Source organism: Megascapheus bottae, chromosome 6 (assembly GCF_031878675.1).
Source record: "Megascapheus bottae isolate mThoBot1 chromosome 6, mThoBot2.hap1, whole genome shotgun sequence".
Taxonomy (NCBI): Eukaryota; Metazoa; Chordata; class Mammalia; order Rodentia; family Geomyidae; genus Megascapheus; species Megascapheus bottae.
The window spans coordinates 25,937,511-25,952,845 of record NC_143514.1 but is presented as its reverse complement, the minus strand read 5'-3'; the positions used below and the strand labels follow the sequence as shown (position 1 = coordinate 25,952,845).

At 38.1% G+C, this 15,335-nt stretch overlaps 1 protein-coding gene across 6 annotated transcripts in view; it reads left to right on the top strand.

The window, feature by feature from the left end:
- The first annotated feature begins 879 nt into the window (after positions 1 to 879).
- The window catches only part of Samd13 (sterile alpha motif domain containing 13), a 39,057-nt gene continuing 24,601 nt past the window's right edge, over positions 880 to 15,335 (top strand). The window contains exons 1-4 of one of the 6 annotated variants that reach the window (XM_090334526.1): positions 3,855 to 4,025; positions 5,430 to 5,514; positions 6,199 to 6,364; positions 13,487 to 13,544. Coding sequence is in view for 3 of the 6 variants with exons in the window: in XM_090334523.1 (XP_090190649.1) it covers positions 5,462 to 5,514 (53 nt within the window). In the remaining 3 variants the exon portion in view is untranslated. Of the gene's footprint in view, positions 959 to 3,854; positions 4,026 to 5,429; positions 5,515 to 6,198; positions 6,365 to 6,427; positions 6,526 to 13,486; positions 13,545 to 15,335 lie in introns of those variants that run through there. The other 5 variants (XM_090334525.1, XM_090334524.1, XM_090334523.1 and 2 more) reach the window with 5 other exon arrangements.

Sequence of the window (15,335 nt, the reverse complement as noted above, 5' to 3'; positions counted from 1 at the left end):
CTTTCTGCCTTCTCCAAGATCTATCTGCAGATAATAATAGTAGCTAAAATGATTTGAGAGCTTATCATGTGCCAGACACTATTCTAAGCACTTCCTGTCTATTTTAATTTGCCCTGCCACATCATCACTATTATTACACAATTATTATAATTTTTAAAAAAGGCAAAGAGATTTGGGAAGATTAAATAACCTACCTAAGGTCACAGAGCTAACTCACAAGTGACAACACCAAGATCCCAGGTCACTAAAATCTGTGTTTGTTTTTGCTTACTTCTTGATAGAGCTTCCGTGTATTGTCTCTAGTCTTCTCGAAATCTGCTGAAATCTCCATCCCTACACCACTGCCTTTTGCTATCCCTGTACTCTTCCGATGCACAGGTGCTTCATCTTTTTCCTCATGTATGTAGAGTTGTCCACCCGCTATTTCAAGGAAATTCTGCACATCAGCCCCCTCTTTGGCTGTGTCCACCAAATCGGACCCCATCCCTCCTTTTCTTCGTTATCATTTCCCAGTTGCTAAGGAGAGGACAAGGGCCCAGGACGGGCTCTAACCTCCACGGGTGCCTCTGTAGCTTTCTTCCCACCGAATTCCACCGGTGGCTTTAGGGTTCCAATGGAAGGGACCAATTAAGTAAAGAGTGCTTTGCCAAACGTGGGGTAGGTACAGGAAGGAAAAGGAAAAGGTCTTAACCTGACAGTCACCACTTGGAAAAAAAAATAATAATTTTCGGGATGGAGGGTTCTGGTCACCCTTCACCAGCAAGTTGGAAGTTTGGCAAACGTCTCCCCCCCCCATTCCCCACCCCCCCCCACACACAGCCCCGACCGCGGTGGACTACAACTCCCGGCATGCCGTGCGGACCCGTGGTGGGCGGGGGGCGGGGGGGGGGCTCCGCGCCAGGCGGGCGCCCCTCCCAGCGCCGCACGGGGCAAACCTCCCGGCGTGGCCATGCGGGAGGTAAGTGAAGGGCGCGGGCGGCGTGCGCGGGCTGAGGGCCGGAGCACGCGGGACCGGCCGGCCGGCCGGCGGAAGAGTACGCCACACCCCCACGCGCCCTCTTCCTCGCTCCGGCTTCTCCGGGTGTCCCGGAGCCAAAGACCCACCGCACTGTGTCTCCAAGGAAGTCTCAGCTTAGAACTTTTCCCTTCTCCGTGGCCGCTGCCCAGCCCCCTGAGGCGGGGGGGGGGGTGTCCAGGAGACTCTCCGCCCCCTCCACGGGGAGGGGGCGCCCCCCCTCGCTATTCCCGCGCCTCGGCCCTGCCCTGGGTGACCCGGGGCTGTGGGCGCCTGGGAGGCCCCACCTCAGAGGACTGAGGCCCGGGCAGGTGAGGGGCCTTCGGATCCCACCTGGGAGGAGTGTGGTAGTCAATAAAAGCAGCCAATCAAGGCACCACTTGCCTCTCCTCCCTCTCTTCCTGACTTGTGTCCTTTCTCCTCATCTGTGCACTTTCAAGTCACTCCCCCCCCCCCCCCCCCACACACACACAAAGGTTTTCTCCAAGGCAAGTTCCTCTAAGTTAAAGTAGCATCCCCATGCCATCATGTGCTGGGTTAGAAAACTCCTGGTTCTCCTCTCCCCACCCCCTTCTATCACACACCAGCATTCAACTACAGTTCTACATGACTTTGATGGCTCACCACATCCAGTTACCCCACAGCACTCCTCACCACATAGTGCACTCTGCATATACCTATCATTTTATCACCCAAAAGGGTAGACAGACGTCTCTGTGTTGGAGAGTGAGAGGGAGTGGGTGAGTACTGGTGTCTACTACATATTTATAGTCATAAATGTCAGTTTATTACTTCGGTTAGACACTAGCTGTAAGTGAAACCTCTTGTAATTTAGAATGCCTTCGTGGGCTCACCCTATAAGAAACAGGACCGATTTCCTGTAACACTTTCTGAAACCCCAGTTCTTGTCTAAGTGGCAGACTTTTGATCACAGCAGGGAAGGCAGGAGAGGATATCCTTTTTATATAATCTAGGAAGAAATGCCTGGAGAAACATGACAGAATTCCTCCTCCTGTGCTTGGGTCTGAAGAAGAAGGGTGTGATTTCATTGCTTTGCCTCTTTCCTTTGGAGAGTGGTCATCAGTGGAACATGCTTTTGTTCAGAGCAGTGCTGTCAAGGCACCCTCCTTCTGCTCCCTTGTCTGAAAAACTCAGGAATATTGCAGTCCAGTTCCCTTCCATTTGCCTCAATGCATTGTAGATGTGTTGATGGAAGATCTCTATATAAAAGTCTACCTCTGTGTGTGTGTGTGTGTGTGTGTGTGTGTGTGTACACACTAGTACTGGGTCTTGAACTCAGGGCATGGGCATTCTCCCTTAGCCTCTTTCCTCAAGGCTTCTTCTCTACCCTGAGTCACAGCTCCACTTCTGGCTTTTTGTGGGTCTATTGGAAATAGTCTCACAGCCTTTCCTGCTCATGCTTTATTTGAACCATGATCTCAGATCCCGACTCCTCAGTAGGTAGGATCATAAAGGCGTGAGCCCCAACATTTTTGATCAACAGTGGTTATGTATCCCTTGGTTCTCAACCATATTTGAACACTTGGACTTGGTGCTTAAATTATGATCACCATGGCACAGTTTTGAGATGACATGAGAAGTTTCTCAGCCATGGCTTTTTTGGAAGTTGAAGATTTTTGTTCCTCAGAATAAGGGGGAAAATTTGACTTGGGGATTTTGACTTTGGAATTCAAGTTCCAAATTGAGATCAGACTTATTGGTCACTTAGTATCCTCAAGGATTATTAAGGGAAAGGGAGGGTGGCTATCTTTCTCTTCCCTTCTTCCTAGTCCATACATTGTCACAGAACTTTTTCTAGGAACCTTGTAGTCTACTACCTACTTTGAGTGCTGTTGTGACTCTCTTGACTTAAAAGTGTCAAAATACGGTGTTTATTTAAATGAGACAAACGTGTTTTGTGGGTGTTTATACGACAAACGTGTTTATGAGACAAACGTGTTTGTGGGTGTTTAAAAGAAGTGAATGTCCTTTAGAATTGGTTCCCAGCAAAGCCAGGGAACTGTGACATTGGCCAAGGTAATTTAAATAAAAGGTATCACTTAGACTCCGTATTTCATTTTGTAATTTTCAGAACTGGGGCTTAGGATAATATCGGGAAACACTGGGTTTTGAGATTTGCAAGTACTTTCTTATGTAAACGTGACTCATCCAGGGCCAGGTATTCTGTGGGTTATAAATGTTGGTCTTATTCATTGGATTATGCTTTTTATGCAACTGGAATAAACAAAATTAAACATCCCAGAACTGTTCTCCTTTTGTAGAATAAGATTTTGTTTCAGCTTAACTTTTGGTTAGTTTCATTGGATAGAATGAAATTAAAAGTGTAGATGTTTTTTTTAGGAGACTTGGTTATCTATTTTGCAGTCTCTTTTAAAGATGTTATTTCCTACATAATGAAGTAGAGAAATGTATTGGTGGGCACTGTTTTCTTTATTCTTACAAAGAGATTGCTTAAAAGCCAGCTCTGGGAACTTTTTCCATATAGCTTCTAAGTGTTCACTCAGTTTAACTCAGAAACAATCCTGAGTTTGCTCTTATTCTTCCCACAGTGGAGAAAAAGAAATAGTTTGAAACATGACAGTCATGCTCAGAGCAACAGTAAAGATGCCAGCAACAATGAAGAGGAGGAAGGAAATAAACTAATAAGACAGCTGGTTTTCCTTTGTAGTCGACAGGTGCAGGGAGAATTCTGTGTGGTTTGGACTTGGGGTTCATTCACATCCTCTAATTGTGCTGGTGGTAGTTAGCCCAAGTGAACAGGCACACTGTAGCTTTAAAAAGTCAGCCATGAACCAGAAGGCAGTTGGTGCAGCTTGTGTGTGATTCCTAACGTCATGTTGGCTGAGAGCCAGCCTGGTTTTATTTCACTGTGTCAAATTGTACCTCCTATTGAATTCCTTTGCCAGCCTACTTTGTGAAAGAAAACATTGGGGTTTCTTTGGCTGTTCTTGATAAACGTATAAAAATGATATATTTTAGTTGCTTATAGGTAGGTTTTCTTTTTACTTTTCCACAGAAAAAAGAAATATAATAATAATAAGACAATGTAGTGTGATTTTGCAGAGTATCATTGTGAGTGTTTTGGTTTGGTTTCTGAGATGCTTAGAAAATGGTGAATATGTAAACTGTTTCCAACTGAAGTACAGTCATTCTTTTAGCACTATCTTCCTGTCTACTCTGGAAGGAACGGGCTGTGAATGTATGCTAATATCTCTATGTATATTAAGTGTTGGGTTTCTTTAAAAATGATCTAAGTGGCTTAGTGACTGGAAGTTTGTGTGTGTGTGTGTGTGTGTGTGTGTGTATTTCAGGAGTGAGATTATCCCACACTTGCAGTATTATTTGTTAATTACTTCTCTAACAGTGATAAAAAAATCTTTGACTATACTAAACGATGCACTTGCCATGTCAGAGTAGTTCTCCCTAGAGAAGGAGTGCCGAACTAGAAAGTGATTCCAGAGGAACTGTATTTAATTTATGGCTTCTGCTGGATAGGAGCAGGCATGTTTTGGAACTTGTTTTCTCTTTTCTTTTTTCCCTTTTTTTTTCCCCTTGGGAAGGCAGGGTTTTTTTGGTAGCTGTTTTATCTTGTTAACTAAATGTTAATTGTGAAGTGTTTTTATTTTTTCTCAGTCCTCATCCCTACGAACAAAAAGAGTGATAGGTGCTACTATATCTTCTTCAATATTTTGGCGATTTTATGTAAATTGAAGAGCTGCCTAAACACACACACACACACACACACACACACACACACACACGATATCACCTATGTGTGCTGATGGCTACCCAGTATTTTTGTGAGCTTCCTACTTTACCACAGTCTGATTGTTTCCCTGATCGTTTTTTTGAGGCTTTCGTTGAGAATTTGTGAGGTAGAGGAGCACTTGCAACAAAAGCTTTAAGTGCTCTTCAGCATTGCAGTGAAAGCTCAAAGCAGGAGGAGTGGACACACACACACACACACACACACACACACACACACAGATCAATCAATGAAAGAAAAGAAAACCACAGCCCATGATGGAAGGGAAAGGGGATTGTTTTTCTACTTTGACTCATTTACGAGTTGCAATGTCTTTAAGTAAGAGCTTGGCACCCAGAGGCAGCTGTGCCAGGTCACACAGCACTTGTTTTGGAAGACAGATTTTGTTTCGTTTACAAATGCTTATTGTGGAAGCTAGGAGTGTCAGGGGGAGGAAAGTACCCCAACCCGTCCTACAGCTAGGTTTAATCACATCTCTCCAATTGCTGAAGAAACTGGAGATTTAAGCAAACATTCGTGGACTAGTGTGAAGCTGTAGAAAGGGATCGTTATGTTTCCGATTCAGAATATATATTCTCCTCTCACTTCCTAAGAATTAAACACAAGCTTTTCTCCCTTATTGATTAGTTGCTGAAGTAAAGGAACCCTGCAGCCTTCCCATGCTATCTGTTGACATGGAAAACAAGGAAAATGGCTCTGTCGGTGTAAAAAAGTAAGTGAAGCTGTGGAACAAAAGGGACTTGGTTTCTGTTTTCATCCTTCTTCCTTACCTGCCACAACACACAGGTCCGGTTGTCTTGGTGTTTCTCCACCAACTTTCTTCTCCCTACCAACTCCAGTTTCCACCTTCTGCATTCTCTTCCTAAGATAGTGCTCACTCAGACATCAAAATGTGCCTCAAAGGTTAGCATCACAGGCAGGGGATCAAAGAGGGCTGTGGATTCCAGCTGTGAATTTTCTGAATTGAGACAAAAACTGAGCTCACATATACTCTGCCTTCCAAGTCCATAAGCTACTAGCCAGGGAAAGCTTGGGAAATACAGTTAAAGGGGTTTATTTTGTGTTTTGTATTTCAGCATCACCTCTGTCTTTCAGAACTGAGACCTATTGTTAGGGTGGTAAGGGAAGGAAAAAAGTTTACATCAATACTAAGTTTTACTAACTCCTCTGATTCTTTTAAAAAGTAACTGTTTCTTGAATGTATGGCATTTCTGATTATATTTGTTGCATAAGGATTGTATACTTGATTCTTTTATAGGGGGAAGTTCAGTCAAATTATGTAACATAATATTCTAAAACAGAACAAAAGACTAACTTGCAAGTTATCTGTGAGAATATGGAAATGTAGATGCTCATTTAGGAATTCTATTAATATTGTACCCATTTTGATTACAAGGAAAAGTGAGTTCCAAGGATGTTACCTATTTCACTTTTTTCTGTGTCAACTTGTCAACTTGCACTTTGGGAGGAAAGAAATAAAATCCCTAGATGCTGTGATTATAAAATCCCTAGATGCAAATGAAGAGGGAACGTCTATCTTCATGTGTGTTTCTAAACAGAAAGTAAGTGTATTCTGCTTCACAGAAAAGTCACATTGAAAGTTAATGAAATCTATTTTTTTAAAGCCTCGGTAATTTTTATGTCAATGTCATCCATCGATGCTTATTCCCATTCTGGAGCTTCAGGCTAAGTAGATGAAAGAAAATGATTGCTTCCTCATGAGGTGAGCAAGTACCATTTGTAGTCCTTGTAGCCATACGGAAAACTGGGTACTCATGCTGTACAGAACAGCAGTCACTAGCTCCATGTGGTTAAAGTATTTGAAATGTGGTTAGCATAACTGATGAACTGAGCTTTTCATTGGACCTAATTTAATTGACTTAAAAACTGGCTTAGTTGAAGTATAATGTATGTAAAACAAATCGTTTATATGTATGTAAGAGGTAAGTTAGTATGTTTTGCCAGGAACTGGAGACTGATGCCTAGCTGTTGGAGAGTTGGCAATCTCTGGAGAATTATGGTTCCTAGAATTATGGTTCCCAGTGTGGGGAAATATTTTGATACATTATCATCTCAGCTAGTATAGTTACATGTGCCTATTATCCTAGTTACAAGGAAGGCTGAAAACGGGACCACAATTCCAGGCCAGTTGTGACTAAAAAAATTTTGTAAGACTCCATTTCAACAGAAAATAAAAAAGTCCAGTATGATATCATATGACTATTATCTAGCTCTGATGATAAGCATAAATAAAAGAATTGTAGTCCAGGCTAGCCTGAACCAAAAAAAAGCAAGACCTTATTTCAAAATAACTAGAGCAAAAGGGCTAGTGACATGGCTTAAGTAGTACAACATCTGCTCTGCCCATGAGTCACAGCTTCACTTTTAGCTTTTGTGTGTGTGTGGTACATTGGAGATAAGAGTTTCATAGATTCTTCCTGTCTGGGCTGCCGTTGAACCACAATCCTCAGATCTTAGCCTCTAGAGTAAGTGGAATTACAGGTATGAACCACTGGCACCTCTCTTATATATATGACAATTTTTATTGAATTCTAGGTAGCATAAAATTTACCTTTTTTGGCACTGGTTATTTGTTTAAACTCCTAGAAATATGCCTCATTTTTGTCCTGGTATACCATTAAATTACTTGGAAACAGTTTTATCTTCTAATTTTGCTTTTAAGTTTTGTTAAACCATACCAGAGCTATAACTACTGAGGCAAGACCCTGCTTTGTACCTAACCCGTGGTGGTAAATTATGAGATATTCCTCTCTGGCATAAATGCCAAGGAGGTGTTCTATCTTCTTTGCATGATCTCCAATAATTGCACCTTCTAATCCTTTTCCCCCTGTTCTTTCTCCAGCTAAGTTCCTCAGAGGTAGATACTAATCAGGACTCTGCTAGAGAATGAAGGGTAAATCCTCTGCAGATCTTCAGAGTGCTTTTCTGTATCTTAACCTCTCTAGGACTGCCCTGTGCACACCTGGAAACCTTTCCAGGTAGTAAGCAGAAAGATCTCCCTTTCCTATCTCTCATCTCTCTGGGATCAATAGCCTTTCATGTCTACAATCAATGTTTTTTAATGCTGTTTAAGAGCAACAAATGCCGCCTGCCTTTTGCAGTTTTCTAAGGCAAAAGGCTTATAGCCCTAGGACTCCATGTTCACTGAAAATAGAAGTTTCTTTTACTGTGTGGTCACAAGTAGTGACTCAAGTGTTGGACAGGGCAAATGGACATAAGGATACATAAATGCTTGTAGCAAAAAATTCACACTCTTAATGCAGAATTGGAGGTGACAAGAAGTAAACATATTATTGCAATAGGTAGGGCACTTGTGTTTGAGTCAAGTCAGGTTCATAACACTTGACAGATCTCTAAACGCATAAAACGTAAAGGCTTACGGCTATTCTGTTACGGAGTTGTGCTATGCATTGCAAGTTGTTTAGCAAGATCCTTAGTCCCTACTGACTAAATGCCATGGTATTGCTCTCCAACCATGACTACCAAAACTGTCTCCAGCTTTGTCAAGTGTTCTTCAGGGATAAAATCATCTCCAGTTGAGAACCATGACTCTAGCTAACCTTCACACTAAGAATGGACAACAGGGTAGCTCCTAGGAAATTTTGCTTAAATATCTTTTAAAAGGATCCATTTAAAAATATTTCAATTGAGATTTCTGTTTTTTAATATTTCAGAGAATATTAATAAAATACATGTGATAAGATAGCAACAATTGGGGAATCTGAACAAAGGACATAGAAAAGTTTTGCACTGTTTTAAAACCCTATAAGAATAAAGTCAACTAATTATCCACTCACTGGAAGGTCATGCCTGCAGTCCTAGCTACTCAAGAGACTGAGATTTGAGGATCATGGTTCAAAGCCAACCTGGGCAGGAAAGTCTGAGAGACTCTTACTTCCAGTTAAACACCCAAAACCCAAAACTGGAGCTGTGGCTCAAGTGATAGAGCACTGGCCTTGAACAAAAAACTCAAGGTCAGCACCTAGGCACCAAGTTCAAGTCCCAGAACCAGCACAAACAGACAGCTAATAGTTCAAAGAGAAAATGCATTTTTCTTTAGGAAGAAAGCAATAACCCTACACCAGGAGGAAGGCATCTTGACATTGTAATGGTTAGCCTTTCAACTTTGAGCCAAGTTCAGAAGAGTTAGATTTAATATTACTTTGGTTTCTTAGCTGAAGAATAGTGAATAACCACTTAATTTATGTAGGTTGCTTCTCTTAACTGTAAAATAGAAATGGAAAATTATGAGGATCAAAAGAAAACATTTGTAAATCATATAATAAACAGTAGTGAAAGGGGGTGGAAGGAGGGAAATGGAGACAAAAACATGAGAAGAGGTGTCAGTGTATGAAAGAAATGCACCCGCTATCTGGCAAATATAACTGTAACCCCTCTATACATTATAATAAAAAATAAAATAGAAAAGAATTACAAAAGGAAAAAAAAAACGAACAGTAGTGATAGTCTTTCTTTCCCAATTCTGAAAACATCAGAGTTCCTACTGTGTACCGTACTTTGTAGTCATTATCTTTACAAGTACTTTTTAATAATTGCAATATACTTTGTACCTTTTTAAAAAATGTAATTAACCAGAGCTCAGCTATTTGGAAATTACTTAGGAAAATGACAAATTCCCCAGCTTTTCTGACTCCACAATACCTCTTTTTTCCCCCCTCAGTACAATTTCTGTTATAACTATTCTCCACTCCATCTCATGCACAGAAATGGGTTTGCTTTTAGACAATCTTGGGATACACTTATTTGTGTGCTAGATCTTGGACTCTTGTGTCATTGCTGCAAAAAGAAGGAAAAGGAATGATTACAGTTGCTAGTATCAGGCTCTGATTTGGCAAACTTGTAGACCTAAATGTGTGAGCATTACTTTGGAAAATTTAAACTAACATAATATAGGACTTTTCCTTTCTTTCATCTGTTTATTCCTGCTCAAGTCTTCAAGCTTGACCCAAATTGTCCTTAGATTTACAGAATGAATCCTTGCTAAGATCTCTTATTAATTCCATAGGAATCAAAATAGTGTTGGCATGACAGTCACCAAGGCTTAGACCACTGAAAGACAAGGTTAAGCGAATTCTATATTTTCTTTATGCTTGGGATCTTGAACAGCAAGTGAATATGAAAAGTGAAAACAAAAACAAAAATGACTAAAATATAAGAAAATATTCAAAAGAAAGAATATATGTGACCAATTAATATATAAAGAAATGTTGATTATTGTTAATAACCAAAGAAATGAAAAACAAGATCCTAATGAAAACCCCACTCAGAATATTTTTTTAAATATGAATTAAAATACCAATCATTAGACATAATATAGAGATAATAGTCTCATGGACTTTGCTGTCCAAGCTGGCTTTGAACCACAGTCCTTAATCCTTATCCAATCTGAGTAGCTACATTACAGTATATAGTGGGAATGTAAATTGGTAAGGTATCTTTGGAAAACATTTTGTGTTGTTTTCTAATCTCAATGAAATATTGTAACTCAGAAATTCTATTTTTGGATATATAGCAATGAAACCTAAGTCACCCATGTAGTTTAATTTGTGTAATATAATATTAATTTAAATCAAATAAAACATTGTTATATAAATTAAATAAAAATGTATAAATCATGTATATAATTAATACATTAACATAACCAATATATTAATGTAATCATATTTAATTGTATGATATTTATATATTATTGCAATAAATTAGAATTAAATTTAGCAACATTTTATTTAACTTAGTCAAAAAGTCTTTTAACATGTGATCATCATAATACTATGAAATACTTTGTACTTGTGTATTAAACTTTCTAAAGTCCTTTTGTATACTTATAATATATCTCAAGTTAAATACAACCCTTTTATTAAAAACAATACTTCTGCATTTAGAAATCATAAAATTTGAAGTCAAAATAATCAAATATTTCTCTAATTCTAACCATTCTAATTTTAACTCTAACTTATAGTTTCCTAGTAACTAAAGTATCAAAATTATTTTGTAATAGTTTCACACCTTGGCATAAATAGTTTATCTTGATTTGACTTTGGAGTAAAAGCTTCAAACCTGTAGTTTTGGCTTCAAAACTGTATGTGTTCAGTAAATTTACTAATGCACATATCAATGCAACATTCTTAACACTGAATTCAAAGAGGTTTATACAAATTGATAAGCAACTATGAGCTTATAAGTATCAACAACTCAAACTTCTCTTAGATATCCATGTTAGAAAAATTTGTGAAATTATTTATTGTATGTGTGTGGAAAGGTTGCCCTTTCAATATAAAACCCTATATAGTTAGGTCACAAGTCTGCTTTCCTTTGTCCTGGAGCTTGAATAAGTAAACATAAATTACCCTTGCAATGTTTGTCTCTAATTCTTGAACATCTGGCAGGTGTTACTGTAATTTAATAAAATCTTGAGTTATAAAAGTACTGTAAATATATTTGCATTTACTTTTTTGTGTGCCAGTCCTGGGACTTGAACTCAGATTATCCTGGGAGTTACCTCTAAATTTTTTTAATTAATATGATTAAAACACCATTGGCTGGCATAGAATTGTTTTTATATCCAGCTGAAGTTCTTTGATAAAGGCAATTGATTTAAAAATATCTAGAACATGAATTTAGTTTCTCAGGTTATACATTTCCATTTCTTTATAAGATTGGAAGGATTTTGAGTAAAGCATACCTGAATTATTAATTGGCAGCATCTTTTATGTTGCACTTTCATCTAAAGCTAAAGAAAAGTATATGTGATTTTTTTCAGGTTTTAATCAGCTTACTTTAGGTTCTGTTGGAACCTTCTGTTCTTCAGGCAGTGATCTGATAAATCAATTAGAAAATCTCTCACTTTTTGTGAGGTACTTTTTCTTATAGTTTTATAGAACTTTTATGCCTGAAATAATATGTCCATTGAAAAATTATTTCCTTTTGTGTGCAGGAATCCAAATTATATATGCCTGAATGAAGTGATCAGCTGAGATTCTGTTTTAAATCTCTTTAGAAATGTTTTCTTGGATGTTTAATTTTTACTTCATCAATTTCTTTTTTATTTTAATACCACCCAATAATATATACTTTATTATCTTACCATTTTGTACACATAAAACAGCAGTTTATAGTTTCTTCCTCTTCCCCATTTTTCTTTATTGTTCTCATATTAATTTCTTCACAACTCAGTTCTGCCTGTTTCTATTTTCTTTCAATTTGTGTGCTTATTTTGCTTACTGACAGTACTGGGATTTGAACTTAGGACCTCAAACTTGCTAGATAGGCACTCTGTTACTTCAATCACAGCTGCCACTGTGTGTGTGTGTGTGTGTGTGTGTGTGTGTGTGTGTGTGTGTGTGTGTGTGTGCTTTAGATATTTTTGAAATAAGGGCTATCTTTTGCTTAAGACTGACATTATCTTCTTACCTATTCTTTGCTGTAACAAATCACAGGCATGAACCACCACATCTAGCCTATTGGTTAAGATGGTGCCTCACAAACACACACATATATATATATGTATGTATTTATTATTAGTTTATGTATATATATTTATCCACATGTATATATACGTTTGGTCCACTTTGAACCTCAAACTATGATCATTCCATTCTCCACCTCCTAAGTAAATGGAACTACATCCAGAGTAGCTTGGCTTATAGGAGTAAACCATTGCACTTCACCTGCTTGTCTATGTATGTATAACTAAAAATATGTATGCAATATTAAGGCCATAAAACAGATACCAGTTTAATTTCAATAAAGATGTAGAAATGAATCTTCATATTGTTTAAATGTACTCAACACACATGTTATCTAGATGCACATGAATATGTCATTTGTACTGAGTGAGTACATGCACGTAAACTAGAGAGGCAATGTGTGTATCTGTCATAGTAGGGAGGACATATGAATCTGATGTGTGAACTTCAGCTCAATAATGCCCTAACGACCAAATAGTACAATATAGTCATGGGTAAACAGTGGGATTGTATTTCATAGAAAGACATTTTGCACCACTTCAGGTTTTTAGGTTGGTAAGAGAACTAAATCTCATTAAAATTAGGGTCCTTCAATCAAATGTCAAATGCTCATTAGCCACATATGGACTGCCATATTGGAAAGAGCAAGTTACCCAAGGATAACTCTTGTACAATGTACCAGGAGGAAAGTTAAAAGGAAATGAAAATGAGAATGAGTATCCAACGTAGAGAGCTCTTGGGTGCCAGGCTGAGCCTCAGACACATCCACTTGTCAGAATTACAGTGTTTATTTTGCCTGGTGGGTTCATGGTTACTTACTGTGTTAGTGAAAACAAATCCATAGTTGCAGTATTAGAAAAAGATTACAAAGTAAATAAAAGGAAGCATCTTAGTCTAGAATACACTCTTCTAGTTTTTATTTTCTCCATATCCATGTATTTAGGTGCTCACAAAGAATTTACATATACATTTATATTCAAGAATATATGGAGATGGAAACATATAGAATGTATGCAGACATTCAAAGCATACTCACCTGTATAGCTTTGTGGTAGAGACAGTATTAGGTGTTGAACTCAGGGCTTTGTGTTTGCCTAGAAAGTGCTTCAATTTGAGTCATCTCCAGTCCTTTTTGCTTTCTTGGTTTTTCAGAAAAGGTCTATGCTTTTTTCCCAGGCAAGCTTCGGACTGTAATCCTCCCACCTCTGCCTCCCAGAATCCGGGTTAACATCAGGTACCATCACATTAACTTATTTTGAGAGATAGGGTCTCACTAACTTTTGCCTAGGCTAGTATTTAACTGTGATATTTCAATCTTTGCTTACTGAATAGTTGGGGTTACAATCTTTAATTACCACACACAACTTTTTTCTGAGATAAGGTCTTATTAAATTTTCCAAGGCTGGCCTCAAACTGTGATCCTCTTATCCTAGCTTCTTGACTAACTGAAATTATAAATATTCACTACTATGCCTTTTCTTGTAAGTTTTCATTGAACAAATGTAATCATACTATTCTCTCTCTATGAATTTCATATAGAGACTTTAGGCAGGTATTCCACCACTTGAGCTTCACCTTCAACCTGATATACAGACTTCAGATTAATCATAAACCTTAGAACATGACCTGCTCTTATTATTGACAGATTATTAGCCCTTTTAGATTGATTTAGACTTTTTACTAAATTCTAAAACAAATGCTGGGTATTTTACATACATGAGATTACCTGTCTAAATCACAAATATTCAATGTCATCATTTTCTACATTTGCTGCATCGTTTCCCCTATTTTTTAACCAGTTGGTCTTTCTCCACCTCTTGTGTTTTATCCTAGGACAAGAAGAAGAACCAGTATTCTCAAAACACATATATCAGATGTCCTTCTAATAGGAGGTGATTTATTATCACCCTCTACCCCCATCATGATTTTCTGTATCTCTGTGGAGAAACTTTGAGGCAATAGAAGATCCTTGTCAGCAAAGTTTATCAAGGTCTTTTTAGCAAGCTTTTCTGCATTAGTGCTATGTCCTCTCTTATGCACATATATCTCACCATACTCCCATTTTGCAGGTGACTGTAAATTATTATGAAGCAAAGGCAGTACTTAACATTTGGGAATAAATATTTCCATCCTAATTAGTAATATGGTATCTTTTCTTGGCAATGAAGATTATAAAGTTTTACTCACTAACTTAATATTTCTATTGTCTTTAAGTAGTTGTACAAAGTAGTTCCCATTCACCAAAGCAGCATATAATACAGTGCAACTTGATCAATATTACCTATTTCAACATTCTTACCCACCTCTTTCAACCCATCCCTTCCATCATTTTTCATATTTTTAAGCTATTTACTTTTTGCCATTAACAATGCAATTTATGTACCCAGTGCATCTTGATCTGTGTCATCACTTCAGCATCTTCACCCCATTTCTCCAAATCCTTTCTCTTACATTTCTTAATTCTTTGGTATCTACAATAAATTATTGCCTGCATTCAACTCCTTTGCCTCCTTCATTATTCTATCTTTCTCATCTTGTCCTTATTTTCCACTCTTGTAAGTTAGGCTTTGACTTGGTCTTTTAAAGGAATTGCATTATTTGCGCTCTCCATAGAGACTATTACACTTCAGTTAATTCATTTGTAATCACTTACTTTTTTACTGGTATGTTTACTTATAGATTTATTGGCACAGTCTAGCTACTACACATGAAGAAAACCATACAATCTATGTTTCTCTGGATCTGACTTACTTCACTTAATAAAAGTTGTTCCAAGTCTTTCCATTTCCCTATGAATAGTGCAATATCATTCTTTTTGATGGATAAGTAGAATTCCATTGTGTATCTATACCACACATTCTTTTTTTTTTTTTTTTTTTTTTTTTTTGCCAGTCCTGGGCTTGAGCTCAGGGCCTGAGCCTTGTCCTTGGACTTTCTCAAGGCTAGAGCTCTACCACTTGAGCCTCAGAACCACTTCCGGCTTTTTTCTATGTATGTGGTACCGAGGAATCGAACCTGGGTCTTC